At 39.0% G+C, this 20,342-nt stretch overlaps 1 protein-coding gene across 18 annotated transcripts in view; it reads left to right on the forward strand.

The window, feature by feature from the left end:
• Cdc42bpa (CDC42 binding protein kinase alpha) overlaps nucleotides 1-20,342 on the forward strand; it is a 226,305-nt gene that overhangs the window by 175,481 nt on the left and 30,482 nt on the right. For 9 of the 18 annotated variants that reach the window (XM_074048826.1, XM_074048831.1, XM_074048819.1 and 6 more), the window contains 5 exons: nucleotides 2,152-2,190; nucleotides 12,941-13,024; nucleotides 16,483-16,588; nucleotides 19,221-19,357; nucleotides 20,081-20,220. In XM_074048826.1, the coding sequence (XP_073904927.1) occupies nucleotides 2,152-2,190; nucleotides 12,941-13,024; nucleotides 16,483-16,588; nucleotides 19,221-19,357; nucleotides 20,081-20,220 (506 nt within the window). The remainder of the gene's footprint in view (nucleotides 1-2,151; nucleotides 2,191-12,940; nucleotides 13,025-16,482; nucleotides 16,589-19,220; nucleotides 19,358-20,080; nucleotides 20,221-20,342) is intronic. The other 9 variants (XM_074048817.1, XM_074048821.1, XM_074048829.1 and 6 more) reach the window with 2 other exon arrangements.

Here is a 20,342-nt window from a genome sequence, read left to right on the forward strand (position 1 = left end):
ACAGCCTTTAGTCATACATAATGTGGTATTTCTTGTCCTTAAGACTCTAACAGTGTAGTAGAAAAGACAGATGCATACACAGTTACAAAACATGCAGAGCTTATAGTAATAAAGGGTATTAGAGGTTAGAGGAGAGAGAGCTGTGACTAAAAGGGCCTAGGACAGTTTTGCAGAGCCGAATCATCACAGGTCAGACTATTAGGAGGAGGGTTGGGTGGGGAGACCAGAAGAAGAGATTTTAATTCAATTTGCTGAGAGCAAAAAGGACAAGGGAGTGACTGATGAGAAGTGAGTTTGAAGTGTAGGTAAGGGCCAGAATCTGTTATACTCTGGATTATGGAGCATAGATTTAATAATTATTAAAGGATTTAACTGAGGGAAAGATGACAGCTCCACTTCTGACAAGTTACTTTTGAAATACCTGCAGGACATCCATATGGCCATGTCCCGCAGACAGAGAAATGCAGCAGAAGCTTCAGGAAGTGTATGCAGTGGTAGTAGAGGGTTGAGAGTGATCAGTGCTGATTGCAAATGTGAGGCCCAGCAAGAAGACTGTAGCACAAGGAAAGTGGTAGGGGTAGAGGGCTGTCAGGAGGAAGGGCTCAGCAGTGGGGAATTGGAACTCTGGTACTAGAGTGATAGGAGCAGAAATCACTGATGGTATACTGAGAAGTAGTCTGGGAGGCTAAAAACTGCTGACCACTTGGAAAGTCTGGATCTGATTGAGGAGACTTGAGTTCTAAGCTCTACCACTTACCAATTTTAACATGAGGTTTTTGTTTTAAAGTAAAATGGGGACCATGGGATCTACCTTATTGGGATTTCTATGAGAAGAGAATTCATCCATGGAAAGTGCCTGTTTACACTCTGCACACAACAAATGTAAACTATTGTAATTATTAAGGAAGAAGTGAGAATAATTGGTAGCTGGAAGAAGGGCTGGGAGTTAATTTGTTTATGTTTGGTTGTTCAGTTGCTGGGGGTGGGGGGTGGGGGGTGGGGGTGGGGGGTGGGGGTGGGGGTGGGGGGTGGGCAACAAGTGAAGGAGAGGCCCTTGTCTTGATACTTCAACCTCTGTAACCAGCCAGACCAGGAAACAAAAACTAGTTTAGAAATTCACAGGTCTTCTAACAGTGTCCATTCTAGTTTTCTGTAATAATTCCTATTTCCCCGTCTGCCAGTTACTGTAACAGTTGGACTCATCATACTGAATGATATTTCTCATCCTTGAACCTTCCACTTTTCTCAGAAATCCTCTAACTCCTGTGGGTCCTATCTCTAAATTCCCTCCTAGGGGACCCCATGGAAATCTTATGCTCCTCTCCTATAGGTTCCCAAGGAGGCTGTGTGTGCATCTCTGCAATCACTTTTGTCACACTGTTGCAAGCATGGTGTTTTCTCCACAGGCTGTGAGCTGGTGTACCTTATTTACTGTTCAGTCCCTTGTGAAGCCTGCATAGTCCTGAGGTGTGGCATATGCCCAGTAAATGTTAGGATGCACTGACTATAGGAAGTTGCTTAAAAAGATGTGGTTCACATTTGTGAGGCTCTACTGCTTTTGAGCATCACAGGGTTTCATAAACTTGTAAGATAATTCTTACTTTTTCTCAATTACTTCTGGAATGTCAGAAAGGTAAAGGCCACTCATGGGTGAGCTTAAAGCCTAATGAGGATGGACAGTATTGTTGATGTAGCTTTTTTTGGTTTTACTCCATTGTCAATACTAATGAATTCCTAATTTAGCTGTTAACCATTTAAAGAGCCATCTTTAAAAAGAATAGGAATTTGGTTGGTAAATATGCAAAGCAAGCTAGTTAATTACATGTTGTGAAATGCTTGCCAACACTAAATCAGAATCATATAGATCCTTTCAGTTTACCTCTGCCAGCCTTTCTAGAAAAGAAGTATCCATCAATCAACGATTCGTTACTCTATGGGTCACTGGGCAGTAACAGCGTTATCAACTTTACACCTGGTGTGAGCAACTGTTCTTTCACTGGCTTACTCTAGAGTTTTTACTGAAAATATGTGTACTTCCAATCTGTCCCAACAATGGCTTTGTTTGTAATTGTATATACTTGTGTGTGGGTACGGGAGCCTGGCACCTTCTCTGTGAATATCTGTAACAACAGTGTTCTCTTTCTGTTGAAGCACTCCCCGTCCTGTACTCCAGCTAGCAAAGGCAGACGTGTAAGACTCTATGCACGGTGTGCTGTCACGCCTCTTGCCTGTCTCTGCCCTTGCTGTGGCTCTGAGGCTGTGACTGTGTGGTGTGTCGCTCCCCGGCTGCATGCTACGTGCTGCTGCTCTGCTGCCCTGTCTTTCCATTTCCCTGTTTTGCCTTTGGCCGAAAAGCTTTAGGAATGTTCTTCATGTAAATTTCTATAACCAAACTACTAAAATAATCAGATACCTTTTGTCTTGATTGGAGGTAAAGTATGCTTGCTACATTAATTGAGTGCAAAGTAAATGAGTTTATAAATGAGAATCTAATGTGAGCAAATGTGTAGACACATCTTAGAGATTTTAGTTATGTAGAAAGAAAACTTTATTGTGCAAAATTCTAAAAAGATTTGGGACAAATTATAGACCTTGCTAATTGTAGTTTATATAAGTCAATTCTAGACTAAGCTTGAGAGGTTTTTTGACGTAGTTCAAGGACCGCTTTGTGTCTCATATGCATACATTTAAGGAAATAATGTTCATAGTAAATTCTTTATGTGCTAAGATAATTCCAAGATTAAAAATTTTCTGTAGCATTCTTTATATGTATGTTATTAACAAACTAAGGCATCTTGCTCTGCTGTTTCTTTTTGACAGTACTGGGGTTTGAACTCAGGGCCTTGCACTTGCTATGCAGGAGCTTCACCACTTGAGCCACTACACCATCCTGCAAGACTCTGAGTGGGGAATCTATATGTAGAAAGGTCCCACATTTTCCTAAACCAGCTTCCGTTGGAACATCTCTGTCCCTTCTCCCCCTACACACCCACACACACTCCCCAGAAGAGGAGGGAAGGACTGACTGATACTGTTTCCTTGGACTTTCATGTTCTATGTAAAATAGTAGCACTAAAAAGGAAAGTCAGCATATACAAAGTTCTGACTCGGACTCGGCTTCATAGTCAAGTCCCGAGTCCATAGAGCAGAAAGCTATGTATGAGGTCAGATGAGGTCATTCTCTAGCTTCTATGGAGGGCATGGAAGGGGGTGGCTCGTGGATGCCTGTGCTCTTTCTGAAGGACAGAGTGTCTGTTGTCAATCAAATAGGAATCACAGTAGCACCACATAGGCTTTGAGATGACTGTTCAGTAACGAATGAGCAGCTCAGAGTCAGTGCTGTGTCCACTGGAACTAGGAACTCAGCCAACACCACTTTTTTGAGGTCTATGGAAAGATTCATTGTTTGAGATTTGTAGGGAGTTAAAAACCATTTGATATTTTTTGTTGTTGTATTTTAGAAGTACTGGGGTTTGAACTTGGGGCTTTAGGTTTGCTGGTCAGGCACTCTACAACTTGAGCCACAGCCCCAGACCTTTTGTGCTTTAGTTATTTTTCAGATCAGGCCTCGTGTTTTTGCCAGGCTGGCCTGGACTGTGATCCTCCTGCTACCTATGCCTCCTACCCAGCTGGGATCACAGACACGCAGGACATGCACCACCATTCTCAGCTTGTTTGTTGAGATGGAATCTCATGAACTTTTTGTCTGGGCTGGCCTTGAACTACAGCCCTCCCAATCTCTGCCTCTCAAGGAGCTAGGATTGCTGATGTGAGCCACCATACCCAACCTGTGATTTTTGCATATAGCAAGTTAATCTGAGTATATTTAGCTATTTATGGACTCTAAGAGGAAAGACCAGAACACTGTGTGCCCATTTGTATTAGGTCCAAATCGTCAGCCTGTGTTGAATACATGTATGACTGCTTAGTTTTGAATAAGGTTGAGTCCAGAGAGGCTTTGTTTTTCTGATTAATTTCATTGTAGATTTGTTACATCATTAATCATACAGACTTTGGGGTGGAAGGACTTGGCAGCCTAGAACATTTCTGTGAATCATGAAATAAGGAAACATTTTTAAGGAAGATAGATTTTATAAGCTTCCCATTCTTAATTCTCTATCTTTATTCTGTATGATATTAACAAACCACAATCAACCAGAACCTATGAACTTAAAATTACATGTGATTTTTAAAGCGTATTTTATAGTTTTGCCTATCTGCTTTCCTGATATCCTCTGACTTTTTGTGGGCTAACTATCTGACAAACAGAAAGTCAGCCAATGAAAAGGACGAGTGGCAGTGTCCGTGGAGGTGACTGAAGAACCATGAGTGACTCAGCAGTTAAATAGAGCATCTCAAGGCACGCTGAGGGACCTCAGTGGTCCCTGGATGCAGCATAGAATTTCAGTAGGACGCAAACAGTCCCATTCCTGACAGTGGCCTGGAATCTAACAGTGGAGTATGATTTCATGGTATAAGTAAACATGCTTTACCAAACTTAAAATCCTGTGAAATGTCATGGAAATGATGAGGTATAGTACATGTTTGCCATATTCTAACTTTAGACTATTAAGCCTCCTTTCCAGTTTGAATACTTACATTCTTTATAAGTGGTGTTATTTAATTAAACATGAGAAAATTTGTTACAAAGAGTGTCATTATTGTCTGAGTACACATGGTTGGGAGAGTTCCGTATCTCCCATGAATACTGAAAATCACTGAATGTCTCTGCGGATTGCACCTTTGGAGTCCCAAGCACAGATCACAAGTAGCCAACATGTGGCTTAGCTCTCTGTTAGGTTTTCTTAGAACATTTGTTAATTCTCATTCAAGTCAGTATAGTGAAAATAATTTCAGGCGAAATTTCCATAAAGAGAAATGCTAACTAGTAAGGTTACACTTATTAGTCATAACTTTTAGTAATTTGTCATTATGACTTGTTATGGGATAACAAAATATTATATTTACCATTTTTCCAAATGATACAGTGTTTATACATTACTAGGGGTTTTGTCATAAGCCCAATCAACAGAAAATAATTATTTCACTAAAGGTTTGAGATTTTAAGTGTTCTGAATACAAAACATTAGATTACCTCTCCCTTTATTTCCAAAATGTGTCTAGCTAAAAGAAGAAAGATGATAAAAGGTGATTTTTTTTCTATCAACTTAAGAATTTTCTGTTTGCCAATACAAATGACATGTTAGATACAAACTTTCTATGACACTGACCATTTGTCATCCATACCAAACCCTGGTACGCTGTACTTAAAGACAAGACCTCACACTAGAATGCTGCTACTTGTACAAATCGCTAGTTATTTGGATATTCAAAGCGAGTAGTATTTAGTTATTTTTATTATTTATAGGAAGAATGTGCTGCATCAGTTGAGGAGTTCAGATAAGTGGGTCACCTAAAAATCAGATTATTACCTGTTCCTGGAGAGAAAACAGACAGAGAGGGACAAAATCTTTTCCATTATGCTGTACTGCTCTAAAACTGTACTGTGAGCATCGTTTATCAGAAAAATCTTGACAGATTCTGGGAACACTGGATTTTTTTGCATGACAATATTATGCATAGTGGACAATAACCCTAACACTCAACTTTTCTGCCTTTTTTAAAAAAATAGTAGAGCATTAAGTAAAAGTGACAGTGGTCTACAGTAGAGTCAAATGCCCCAATCATGAGAATAACTCATGATCACTTAGGGGAAAAAATCAGTTAACAAGAAGTAGAAAAAATGCGTTTATGTAAGAATATCCCTTATTTCTCTCAGTGGATTGCAGCTTAGAAATACTGAATGAATTGTTTACACTGTTCAGTTAATATTTGTTTCCAAGATCTTTTTTTGGACAATGTAAAAATGTACTGTCTGGGCTAGGAGAGTGTCTCAAGTGATAGAGCATCTGTCTCACAAGTGCAAGGCCCTGAGTTAAAGCCCTAGTGTGTGTGTGTGTGTGTGTGTGTGTGTGTGTGTGTGTGTGTGTGTGTGTGTGTGTGTGTATGAGCATATGTATATGTGCGTATGTAGGTAGATACTGTCCAATAAATATTAGCTATCTATTGCTTTTAACTATTTTCTCTTTTGACATTCTTACTGTAATCATAAATCCAATTAGCATATCTCTGCTTTTATGCAGATCATACTTACTAGCTTTGCTGCATTAATTCAGTTAATTGCTTATACTTATTGCTGCACTTTTCATGATGGAATTTTCCTTACGATAGAGAATCTTAACTGGCATAGGTTAGATATAATACCATTTGCTGTTAAAGTGTTGGAATATTTTGTGTTGCTAATCAGTTGCTTTGCTGCCTTGCTGTAGCTCAATCATTAACCACTAATCTTTAAACTTAGTTTTAGGCATCTTCAAGTTCTAGTCTGTAACAGTGAACAGTTAGAAAGCGTAATTTAATTCATTGCTTTTTAATGGTTAGAATAAGCTCTTAACTACAAATACATGACCATCATCTAGTTTATAGTCAAAATTAGTAACATCTTGACAGCTGTAGTCCTGTCAGTGACAGAGAAAGCTTTGGAGAAGAAAATATATGGCATTGGTTTTTTTTACTTGGATTGTTAACCACATTTGAGACACTTCATTCTGGAGATGCTGTTCATTCTGGAGACGCTTTTCACTCTGGCAGTGATCCAGAAGGGAGCTCTACCAATGGCATTAGCTGTTTGCTTCCATTAGTCTTTTACAAGACCAAGAAGTTTTTTAAAGTTTGATGCTGAACCTTTTTGTCCTGAGTTCACTCTCTTTTTACCAAGCTTTATTCCTAGTCTTTATGAGAAACACACTTCTGAAAGTAAAGTAGTAATTTTAGAACTTTAATTATGTATTTCTGGAGGGTCTTTTTTTTCAAAAATCAGACTATCCTTGTAAATGGCATAGTTCAACTTTTTAATATGCTCACTTACTGCCATGTCAAAATATTACTCCAACATATGTACTCATTTTTACTTTTTTAAAGAAAACTAACTCAATTTTTAATCTGAAAAAAAATTTTGCTTTATCTTTCTAAGTATTTCATACTTTTGAATGTTGCCACATTTTACCTCATGCAGCTAAGAAAACCATGTTTAGATCTATCCTCAGTCTTGTTGTTTTCTTTCATTTTTATTGATGAGTGAAAAGTAGGCAGGCTGGACTTGGTGGCTCATGTCTGTAATCCCAGCTACTTGGGTGGCTATTTTAGGAGGATTGCAGTCTGAAGCTGGCCCTAGCCAAAAATTTGAGATGCTAGCTGAAAAATAACTAAACCAAAAAGGGTTATGACTGTGGGTCCAGTGGTAAAGCGCCTGCCTTGGAAGGCCAAGGCCTGAGTTCAAACCCCAGTGCTGCCAAGACAAATAATAAACCAAAAACTAGCTAGGAGGAAAAGAGTTAGTATATGACAGAAGTCTTGATGTGTAACGTGTGTGTCAGAAGCCTCAAGAGTTCTTGCTCAGGCAGTAATTCATGTAGTACATGGATAGTGGGTTTTTCCTCCTGCATCCCACTATCACAGCATCACATTTTCATAGGGTCATGAAATACCCTGGTAGATTTTAACATCCGGCTCTGGGTTAGATGGAGAGGTGTGCAACCTGCTTTTTGAAGTTACTGTTTGGGCTGTAAACCCCTATTAGATCAGAGTACTTAACAGAGATGTATCCTGCAGAGTAGACATAATTTGCCCTTGACAAAAATAAAACTTGGCCTTTTACTAGGTGTTAACTGAAAGTAAAAGAAACTAACACCAGCTCTGTGCTGGTTACTCCCTTTTGCAACAGCAGCCCTTATACTCAGTTGCACCCTTTTAAGCCAAGTACTTTAGAAAGCAAAAATCCTATAGGCTAAAATTTAGCATGAGTGGTCTTCTAAAGTGTGCCCATTGAGTAAATTTTCAAGTTTACTAGGAATGAGTTTAATTGAAGGTGATGAAGGCAATTTGAGTATTCTGCATTTGTCTCACACAAAGGATTTGTCTTTTGAAATAGGAAGGTTCTTCATGGAGCATAGACCACGCAGTGGAGACCAGTGCTCGCAGCAAGAATCCGGAGCCTTTTCTTAACTGTGTCACCTTGGCCTTGTTGGCACTGAGCTAGTGGTTGTGCTTTTGTGTAGTGAAACATCCCCGTTACGCATGTTCTAATTAACTTTGCTCTCCTCTTCTCAAGTGCTGCTGTGAGGACCGTGCCTGACAGGAACTTGCTAAGACCCGAGCAGTGTTTCAGCGTGGTTCCTTGGGTTTTGCTTTTCCTGACTGATTCTAACACATATCTAGAACCCGAGCATGGACAGGGCCCACCTGACCTTCACCTCTAGTGAAGCTGAGCCAGTTTGGGGAATAAGTTATAATTTTTGGAGGTTGTGATATTTAAATGGTAGTATAGATAAGGATAGGAAATAGGTAGAAAATTATCCCCAGAAATCACCTAAGATAGCATTCTACCTTCACAAAAATGGGTAGTCTCTAGAGAGTGCGTAGAACAGAAGACACATGCTCAGTAAGCACGAGGCCATCCTCATATTTGAGTTCTTCTGCTCATTGTAATGCGCCATGATACAACTAATCTGTTGCTTCATAAGTACAGCTTAGAGATAACAAGACCCTCTCTCCAAAACAAAACTAAACTGCTGGCAACTGTATATTTTATTCGGACTGCTGAGTCATACCCTTTAGTATAAAATGCTATATTATAATCCATGTCGGTCAGTGGCTTTAAACAATCTGTCAGCCAGTTTTCTCACCAGAGACCATCTTGTACAAGTGCACCCTGCCCTGTTCAGGCAGAGCCTCTCTGCTTCTCATCCCCGGAATCCCTTGGTCCATCTGTGAGACTGTCTCAGGTGAGGTGTGAGCTGCGGCTCTGGCTTCATTCCCAGCCCTGTGTTGGGCCCTTGGATTGCTTTAGTTACTGAGACCCTCTGGTTTCTTAGTGACTACTGTTACCATATTTGGGGTTAGTGTAATTTTATTTTAATGATAAAATATTTCAAGCATATGCATAATAGGCACCCATGTACCCATCAACCACAAATTTAGCACATACAAACATTTTGCCTCATTTTCTAGAGTATTTTTGTTTTTAGGTGGGTTTTTTTGTTTGTTTGTTTTTAGTAGGACTGGGATTTGAACTCAAGACTTTGCACTTGCAAAGCAGGCACTTTATCACTTGAGCCACACCTCCAGTCTGTTTTGCTTTGGATATTTTGGAGATGGGTCTCTTGAACTGTTTGCCAAACTGTTTGCCTGAGCTGGCCTTAAAACATGATCCTCCTGATATCATCCTCCCAAGTAGCTAGGATTACAGCTTTGAGCCAATGGCACTCAACCCAAAGTATTTTAGAAAGAGTATATCCCAGAAACAGTGAAACATCCTCCCCTATACCATTCCCCTCTCTTCTTTCCCAGATCTAAATATCCTGAAGCTGGTGTGCATCCTCCCTTACTTTGTTTTGCATGTTTATTTCATTTGTGTCTATAAGTAATCTGTAGTAATGTTTGTCATGTATCTAAAATTTGCACTAGGACACCCTCTCTTGGGACCTCTCCGAGCTCTGGGAGATTTACTCTTTGCTCCTTTTCTATCTCAATACATTCTCCTGCTTTACACACACACACGTTTTGCACTATGTAACCTGTATCCTTGTAGAACTTTTTCCTTCATAAGTATGTTTTTGAGGTGTATTCACACCGCACAGGTCCATTTGGCTCATGGTAACTGCTGCATAGTGTTTCAGGGTATGAAAATGCACAACTTACCTGTTCTGTTGTTGGCTATTTAGGTGGCTTCCCATCTTTATTACCATGATTAGTATTGAAGTGAACATCCTCGTATCTATCTGCTTTTGCAGAAGTGCAGTTTGCGTAGCATGTATGCATAGACGTGGAATTACTGGGCAGTGATCCATGTACTTTTGACTTTATCTGAATCTCTCCACCCCCTGTTTTTCACCAGCTTTCAGTATATATTGTTATGTCCTTTAACTGCAGATAAGTACTGCATTTCAACATTGTTGTCTCTATCGTTCTCTCCCTGCCCTGCTTAAAGCAATTGCAAGAGGATCCATTGTTCTATTTTGTGTATCTTCCCTCACCTTCATCACCTCATTCACCCTCCCCTCCCACAAGTACTCCCCCATTCCTGCTGTGAGTCTACTTTACTTTGGCCAGTCTGGCCCCTTCCATTCCTCTCCCTTACCCCTCACACCCCCCATTTTTCAGCAGCTTTCATATATATTGTTACGTCCTCTAACTGCAGATAGGTCCTGCATTTCAATATTTTTGTCTCTATCGTTCTCTTTTCCTTTCCCTCCTTCCCTGAGTTCCATAGCGTAGTTCCACCATTATAGCATGGTCTACATCTGAGTTTGTATGTGGTCATGGTTGTTTTTGTGTATACATTTATCTTTTGGATCTATCTTCCATATTTGAGAGAAAACATGTGGCCTTTGTCTTTCTGAGCCTGGCTTACTTCACTTAACATCGTGTCCTCCATTTGTATCCATTTATTTTCAAACCACATGGGTTTCATTTCTTTATTATAGCTGAATAAAACTCCATTGTGTGTGTGTGTGTGTGTGTGTGTGTGTGTGCGTTCCATATTTTCTTAATCCATTCATCAGTTGTAGAGTGTCTGGGTTGTTTTCATAGCTTGGCTATTATGACCAGTTCTGCAGTAAACATCAGTTTGCAAGTGTCTGTTGTGTCCTAACTTACATTCCTTCAGGTATATGGTGAGGAACAGTATCACTGGATCATATGGCATTTCTATTTTTAGTTTTTTAAGGGATCTCCATACCATTTTCCATAATAGTTGTATTAATTTACATTCCCACCAATAGTGTATAAGGGTTCCTATTTCACTGCATCCTTGCCAACATTTGTTGCTGTTTGTGTTCTTGAAGATAGCCATTCTAACTGGGAAAACATGAAATCTTAGTATAGTTTTGATGTACATTTCTTTTATGGCCAGGAAATTTGAGCACTTCTTCATGTATTTATTAGCCATTTATATCTCCTCCTTTGAAAATTCCCTATTCAATTCATGTACCCATTTCTTCATTGGGATGTTGATTCTTTGGGGTTGAATTTTTTTAGCTCCCTATAGATTCTGGATATTAGTCCCTTATCAGATGAGTAGCTGGCAGAGATTTTCTTCTATTCTGTAAGCAGTCTCTTAAGTTTAGTGACTGTTTCTTTTGCTGTGCAGAAGCTTTTTAGTTTAATGCAGTCCCATTTGTTCATTCTTTCTCTCATTTGCTGAGCCACTGGAGTTCTATTTAGGAAGTCATTACCTATCCCTATATGTTCGAGTGTATTTCCTACTCTTTCCTATAGTTGTTTCAAGGTTTCAAACCTGATACTAAAGTCCTTCATCTTCTTTGGGTTGATACTTATACAGGGTGAAAGACATGGATCTAGTTTCAGTCTTCTGCATGCAGATACCCAGTTTTCTCAGCAACATTTGTTGAAGAGGCTGTGTTTTCTCCATCATATACTTTGCATGCCTTTGTCAAAAATCAGGTGGGTGTAGCTGCATGGATTCATATCTGGGTCCTCTATTCTGTTCCACTGGTCTTCATGTCTGCTTTTGTGCCAGTGCCATGCTGTTTTTATTGCTATGGTTCTGTAGTATAGTTTGAAGTTGGATATTATGATATTTCCATCATTGCTCTTTTTGCTCAGTATTTCCTTGGCTATTCGTGATCTTTTGTGCTTCCATGTGAACTTTAGAGTTGATTTTTCAATCTCTGTGATAAGTGTCATTAGAATTTTGATGGAGATTGCATTGAACATGTAGATTGCTTTTGGTAATACAGTCATTTTCACAATATTGATTCACTTCTCTTGGACTGTCTTTAAAATTCTAATTACAGTTTGTAGTAATTGTTTTTCATTAACTTAAACATATGTTTTCAGTGTTCCTCTCTTTTGTATTTGTTTTCTCAAATGTTAAATTATAAATTGGGTTCAGACTTTTTCAGTCTATTCAGAATTAAAGTTTAAATTCAAGCTAAACCTACAATCCACAGAAAACCCAGAGAAACTCAACTGAATTTCATTTCAAGGCGATAGGGTATATCAGACTGTCTATTTTTAGAGCTTATATAATAACAAAGACAAAGAAGGACCACTCATTTTTCTCTTAGTATTCTAGAATTTTCTGTCACCTTAGCAAGAAATGCCTGTTTTTCTTACTTGCATGCTTAGTATCCTAAAAGGAAGTTATTCTTCATGTTTTTTTTTTAATACTTTGCTAACTTAGCAAAATGTCTTTCCCACCCTTCACAATTATACCCAATAAAATCATGGTTCTTTCACTCAAAATAATGTCTCACAGTAATATTCCATGAAATGGTATCCATTTTGCCTGCCAATGCAGATAGGTGCAAGTTTGTAACAAACTTTTGTTAAGTTCACAATTCCAGTATATTAAGTAGTTTAACTTCCTTATTTGAAAATTAATTTCTGCAAAAAAAAAAATCCCACTAATCTCTACTTAAATCAACAGAATTGTATTCCGCATGTATAGTGTGTATTATAAAATGTGGAAGGCAAGTAGTCAAAAAGAATCTTGCAGATGTTTTATTAGCAAGCATGCTGAAATCTCAGATACCTTTTAGGATCAACATGGCAAATTCAGATGAGTATGAAAACTGATATCCTCATTTTTATGTAGGTTATGTGCTATGGTTTGTTTTCCTCTGTGGATTTTCTTCTCCAAATTTTTTATTTTTAAATTTCCAGATAGAAATAATTTTTTACTAACTGAACAAATATTTCATTTGTAAATATTGCAGACTGAAATTTAAATTACCAGTACTGTGGCAACTTTGATGTCAGTGGTGTTTTGTGTGGCTTTCTTACTTTGGTTTTTTCTAGCTTGTTTGAAGTAAACACGTGTTTCGTGACTCTTATCCCCTTTTCTGCCCGGATTCAGATCGCAGACTCTGCTCCACTTCCAGTTCACACACCCACCTTAAGGAAGAAGGGATGCCCTGGTTCAACTGGCTTCCCACCTAAGGTACTCAATCTGCTTATAAGCACAGTATATTAGAGAGAGAGAGAGAGAGAGAGAGAAGAATGAATTTCATATATTTTTTATATTTGCTGTGAGTTTTGAAACTAATTTTTTCAAAGTTACATAATAAAATCCTGGAAAGAAAATCAATTCTGTTTTCATGGAGATAATCACCACTGAGAAAGGTAGAAAGAGTGCACACTGTTCTCTTTTACAGTCAGTGTGTTGAGTCTTTGGAGGAGTGGAGCTCCTTCCAGTGCCTGTTTTATGGTTCCTGAAGAGGCAGCAAGTTGAGGCCACTTGTGGAAGGATCTGAGACTAAGGTTAAACAGACCCCTAAAAAGGGAGGTGTTGGTGAAAAGCTCAGGTGGCTCTCTCCCCCATTTTCCCCCATTCTATTCAAAATAACCATGACTAGAGGATTATTTATCGTACAACATTAAGATTATCTCAAGTTCCTATAAAGAAATTCTGGACATTGGAAAAGTGAAATGATGTGCCTCCCAGGACACAAACCTTGGATCAACCACATAATAAGAGAAGGCATAATATAATATATAAATAGGAAGTGTACATGGACCTAAAATATGCATGATAAAGATCCTAAAATAGATAAAGCAATTATGAGGAAAAAATGAATTGAAAATATTTGACATAAAAATATAACTGCTGAAGAAAATAACTTTATAGATGGCTTTAGTATTGAATGAGAAGCATAGATACAGTTAGAAAAGCAAGTTACTGAGTTGGAAGATGATGAAAAATATGAAAGTTAAGGTAAATGATAAGGGCTGGCAGAGTGGCTCAGATGGTAGAGCACCTGCCTAGCAAGCATGAGGCTCTGAGCTCAAACCCCAGTGCTAGAAATGGAGGGAAGGGGGAGGGGAGGAGAAAAGGGGAGGGAGGGGAAGGGGCAGGGAGAGCCTCTAGGAAGAGGGGCATAGAGCCATTTCTGATTTTGTAAAAGTGCTATAATGCTATCACTTTTCAGCTGTATGCATGCATCGGTTTGATTTAAATGTTGAAACATAAACAACAAACATAACAGAGAATGAAGGAAATGAGAAAGGGGATGTCACATCAAGCAACAGTGAAATTCAAATTTGGAAATGCTTCAAAACTTACATTGTAATAAAGTTATGTTCTAATAAACTCCAAACTATAGTGTTAGCCTTAGTGACCATGAACTCATGCATAGATGATGTGTGGTATATATAGATTGATGTAGGTAGATACAGGTAGAGAGAGAGAGAGAGAGAGAGAGAGAAATACACATACACACAGTGGAGTACTATTCAGCCAGAAGAAGTATGAAAATGTGTTGTTTGCACTCAGTAGTACTGGAAATCATCCTGTTAAAGTCAAAATTAGTCAGACTAAGAAAGACAAATATTGCATGTTCTCTCTCATATGTGAAATCCAGATCTTTAAAAAAACAAAACAGAACAGCAGTGTTAAATTGATGAGTGTTTGGAGGGGAACAGCAGAAGTGAGGAGAGACAGGAGAGGGTGAAGAGGGTGAGTGTGGTCTAAGTGCTTCACACACAAGCACTGAAGATAGAATGATGAGATGAGGTCCATCAAAATCGTAAAAGGGAAAGGGGAGAAAAGTAAGAGGGTGTGCATTTGATGCAAGTATAGCAGATCTGTGGATGGAAATACCACAGTGGAACCCCTTTGTACAGCTAATACTAACACAAATTTCATGTGTTTTTTACAAGTGCCTTCACTTACATAAGAAAAGTGTCTGTTTTCTCAAGGGTATGAATTCCACTAATAGAGATGGTGTGGATAAAATCCAGGCAGGTTGCACCTGTTGGTTGGTAGCACTTTGGAGGCATTCACAGGTACTAGGGGATCAGAAAGCAGTCTGTGTTCTGCACAGAAAACATTCATATCTTGGTGCTGTTGGAAACTGACCAAGGGTCTGAAGAACTTCTAGAATAGAATGCTGCCAGGTTGGGCCATATGGTGATGACCACTTTAAGTTTGACAATCTTATTCTATTCTCTGACTAACAGCAGCAGTCAGGTCATTCTTTGTAAAAAGATAATCTGTTCTCCTCTTGATTTTTTTAAACTTCTTATGTGGTGTTTAAGTCATATCCCAGTTGAGAGCAGAATTTATTTTTTTAACTTTAGTTTTAGAGCTTCATATAATGTTACCCTCAATTGAAATTAAAGTCTGCTTAGTAACTGCTTCACATTTAACAGTCTGGACAAAAAGCGAGGCTCAATCTCAAAAACTAACCAAAGCAAAAAGGACTGGGGACGGGCTCAAGTGTACAGTGCCTGCCTAACAAGCACAAGGCCTTGAGTTCAAAACCCAGTACCACCAAGAAAAGGAAGAGAGAAGAGGGGAGGGAGGACCATGGTGGGAGGGAGAAATGAGGAGGAAGGGAGGGAGGAAGGGGGGAAGAGAGAAATGGAGGGAAAAAGAAAGAAAAAAGGATGGGAGGAAGAGAGGGAAGGAGAGAGAAAGGAAGAAGAAATGTTATTGAGTGCTTACTACGTGCTAGGCGTTGTTTGAAAGGCTTCATTTATAATTATACATATACAAATATTTGTAAAATAATAGAAAATAGTATAAATATAAATTTTTATAAACATTATGCAAATATTTATAAACATTTTATATGTAAACTCATTTACCACAGGAAATAGATACTATTATTGACCCTATCTTATAGATGAGGAAAGTAATCACAGAGGGCTTAAGTAATTTGCTCCTGAGTTCACATAATGGTGTAGAGGAATTATTGTAATTTATCTGTTATTAAAACATGTTAAGAGGTGATTTGAAAAAGAAAAGAGAATTCTAAAAAGGTAGTCCACATTGACTTACCACATGTACATAAATCAAGGCAGAGAGGTCTTAACTGCTAGGTTTTCAATGAGAAATTCGGGCTGCCCCCGTCTTGGGACTAATGTGTGTTTCTTTATCTGCTTGAGGTAACACTGCCTCTTTTTATGGGAGGAGACAGATTTCTGTAGCATGTTATTTGTTCTTACTCCCACAAAATAAAATAAATGATTTATAGTAGAAATCACAGTTTTACATAACTCTTCTTCCTAAGAAGGTGTACAGCATATTAAAACTATCTTATTTGTACAGATGTAACTATGCAAAATTTTTACTTAACTCTTCATTAAAGAGTAATTTCACAATTTGTTGAAATGCCGAAGCCAAGATTTGTGAGCAAAGGCCAGAAAGCTAGTTAGTCTTCTCTGTGCTCTTTACCAGGGCTTTCAGAAGTAATTATCATGTGACTTGTCACGTCATTTTAGCCTAGTCCAGCTCAGTGTTGCCTAATGAAAGTGCTGAGAGAGTGGAAGCTGTACAAAGACGCCAGGAGTGGAAAGCTCAGCTCTCCTGTTTAGAACTCATTGTGTGGGTGTGGGCCCAGGACCAGCGCTAGGCAAAACTCTAATCCCTGTCTATGTTGTGGGCTTGTTTTGCAGCGCAAGACTCACCAGTTCTTCGTGAAGTCCTTTGCCATTCCCACCAAGTGCCAGCAGTGCACGTCTCTGATGGTGGGCTTGGTAAGACAGGGCTGCTCCTGTGAAGGTGAGGACAAGGAGAACACACACTGCTTCATTGGCCCTAACACGTAACCGACTTTATTCTCCTTAAGAGACATCTGATATATTTTGTTTGTCTCACTTAGTCATTTGCTTTTCCCTGGATAACAAGAATGTAGCCAATAAACCGAGCACCTTGCCAAAGTCTGTCAAATGCTTGAGAAACTTGACAGTTGTTCACTGGAAACTTTTTTCAGGGAGATATATTGTTTCATTATTTGGGTGGCTTTTTCATCCCCAAACCATTAACCTACATAACAGAAGATATGAGAGTTAAGGGTCTTATTAGAGAAATTATAATTGAAAAGTAGGCAGGTAACAAATGTATGTCCCTCTGCCTCAAGAGGGTTTATTCCTAGTGGGAATAGCAGAAGTTTCCCCTGCCCATCTGTTGATTTCATCTGCCTTAGGTTTGCAGCAGGTGCTTGCTCTGAACTTGTGGTACTGGGTACAGGGGGAGGGTGGGAAAGACAGATCTACTGTCACAGAGCTCTCTTTCAGAGATGAGGGGGAAAGATCAGGGGTTATGCCTTAAAGTATAATGAGATACATTGGGACTTTAGAAATACGACTTTGTTATAAAATGAGATTTGCCATTACAAAACCACCTGATATTTGACTTACTGGTGTATCTTATGAAAAGGACAAGGAAACAGTTGCTAATTCAAATTGTAATACTAGTTTCCGTTTCTTTATTCTTCTGCCCTTACTGTTGGTAGGGACTTTAAAAGGAATGTTGTCACTCCTCTCAGATGCACATGTTCTCTCTATAACATACTTGCACTAGTCTAGTTGACTTCTTCAAGGAGGAAGAAAGTGAGTAGATCCTAAAGAAATTCACCTTATGTTTGGTTAGTTCTCACAACTGAAGTGGAAGATATAGATTGCATTTTATTAACTAATCTATTAGATACTTGTGTTAGAACCAAAGGAAGTAGCCAGGGTGAAAAAGTAGAGATTTCAAAGATTTGAATGCATTAAGCCATGAGTGTAAGTGGCACTACCAAGAAAGCACCTGTTTGAAAAGAGCCAGTGCAGTGACGGAGGCCTGGGGAGCAGAGCCAAGGGGAGGACAGAATTGAGTAGCTAAGTAATCTGAGAAGAAATAGCCTGTATCATGGATCGTGAAGGTGTAGCTGAAGCCAAACAAGGAGAGAATTTGAACAGCTTTCTAGCTTGTCTCATCTTGGACCTTAACCAGTCCTTTGAAAGCCACTTTACAATCTGTGAAGCAGAAAGAATCCTGGGCATCCACCTGGCTTTAGATCCCTGCTCATCTTTGATGCATCAGAATGACTCACAATCCCACAGCAGGGATTTTTCAGCTCTTCCCAAATTCTCTTAACTTTCTGGAATTTTATGTCATGAGATTGTACCTATATTGTCTTCATACCCTCTGAGCCTACCTTATAAAGCCATGGGGACACATTAGATTACCCAGCCCTGGTCCAACAGGCTTTTGAAATATTGCAGTCTCTAGAGATTCCTACCATTTTTATTTCTCCCTGGTTGATTGGATTTAGATCCAAAATAGGTATTTATTTTGTTACTTCCACTGCCTTTTGTAGGTGAGATTTTTCCTTATTGATAAAACAGATTATAATTTGTGAGACACTCCATGTAAAAGTAAATTGAGTTTGAATAACTTTTGACAATCAGTACCAGACCATACTGCTTCTGTGTTGGTTTGGCTTTGTAATACCCACTGGTGACATATAATCCATTTCCCCATGTGTATATGTTGTCACAGTGATGTCCCTTTGGTTCCTCTCTTTCCCTAGTACTGTTCAGATCTGCATTTGGAGTAGGAATTACAACCTCAGTCCGTGAGCCCTGCCAACAAGTCTTTTTAAGTATTTTAATCTTTAATTTTTACCTAACCAAGTTTCAGTGAAACCCCAGTATATTTTTATTGTTCATCTTGTCTTAGACTCAAGCTTTCTGTGTGAGAACAGAGGGATTATGGCAGTACTGTGGTAGTGTACAGGCTCTGAGCCATACATCTGAGCTCATCATCTGGGATGATGACTGCACCTTTCTTATGCTGTCATAGAAAGTTTGAATGATCAGCAGTTAACTCTGTCCTAGTAGTAATTTAAGGATAGACAATACTAGGACTCCAAATTTGTACCATTCGTTTATACCTTTTTAGTTAGTGAAAAACCTCACTTTCAAGAAGATTGGCAGAACTTGCCAAGTGTGACTTGATGCTCATCAGGGATCCTCGTGAGAGCTTCATGTAGGGCCCATGCAGCAGTCGGGCTCCAAGCTGGAGAGAACTGCAGATGCATGGGCTGGAGCACCAGGAGTAAGATAAACGAAGGAGTTCTTTAGGAAGTACATGGTTATGTCGGCCATTTTATTTCCGGAGTTAGATTTTTTAAATTCATTTGCTTCTCACTTTGATCACCAATGTTAACAGACAGCAGTAACATTACAAATAATAGAAGATATTTACTATTTCTTAGTGAAATGAATGCATTTGAATGATGAACAGTTGTTTAAAATGAGGTGAAAATAAGCATTCCTCCAACAGCCCTATGCATGCAGATGTGCCCGTGAATTTTGTTGTTGTTGAAATGAATTTTTATCCAACGTTGTGTCTTTCCCTCCAAAAGCATGTGGATTCTCGTGTCACATAACTTGTGTAAACAAAGCTCCAGCTGCCTGTCCTGTTCCTCCTGAGCAGACCAGAGGTCCCCTGGGCATGGATCCACAGAAAGGAGTAGGAACAGCATACGAAGGGCACGTCAGGGTGAGTATCGGTACTTTAGAGCTAGTCCCTTAAGAATTACAAATGAATTAAGGTAAAACTGAATCACTTTATGAACATAGTACCTGACAGAAAATTAAATGAATAAAATCCACTTAAATAATTTTATTTCATCAGAGTAATGATTGAAAACAGAAACCTAAGGGCTGAGTGCATGGCTCAAGTGGTAGAGCATTTGCCTAGCAAGTATAAGGCTCTGAGTTAAACCCCAGTACTGCCAAAGAAAGCAGAAGCCTAGCCTTTACTTGGAAATAAATTCTAAAGCATCATAAATCTTTCAGTACGGTCTCTAGCTTGTGGTGAACAGATGTTGAAATCACCACAGAATCAGCCTTTCCTGAATTATGAGATATCATAAAGATACAGTCTTGTCACCTTGGGTAATAGTTACAATGTAAAGTGAAGTTCTTCTTGCTGTCAGATTTGTCTTTTGTGCTATTTAGAAAAAAGCCATGAGTGCTATTTTAATGAATACTCTTTTAGTAAAGATGAAAATCATCTGGTGTTTAAAGACCATCTCTCCCTTTTTCTTTTCTGTTATTAATGACTGTATGTCCCCCTCTACTTTGCCAACCACCGTGGCGGACTTAACGCCCGTGCACGTTACCTTCAGGTTTTCACCTGCAGTTCTCAGGGGACTACAGAGGCTTGTGACATTTTCATTTGAGTTGTGTTTGTCTGCCTGTCTGTCTGACACAAACTAAGATCCCTAAGCCAGCGGGAGTGAAGAAAGGATGGCAGAGAGCGCTAGCTGTGGTCTGTGACTTCAAACTCTTTCTGTATGACATCGCAGAAGGAAAGGTGTCTCAGCCCAGCGTCGTCATCAGTCAGGTGATTGACATGAGGTAAGCCATGACCATGAGGTGTGTGTATCGCTGTGCATTAAAATGAGTGCATTTCTGATTTTTCTTTTATGTTCCCATTTTTAGGTGAATAATCCTAATTCATATTGATTTTCTACTTCACT

The sequence above is a fragment of the Castor canadensis genome, chromosome 11, assembly GCF_047511655.1.
Source record: "Castor canadensis chromosome 11, mCasCan1.hap1v2, whole genome shotgun sequence".
Lineage (NCBI taxonomy): Eukaryota > Metazoa > Chordata > Mammalia > Rodentia > Castoridae > Castor > Castor canadensis.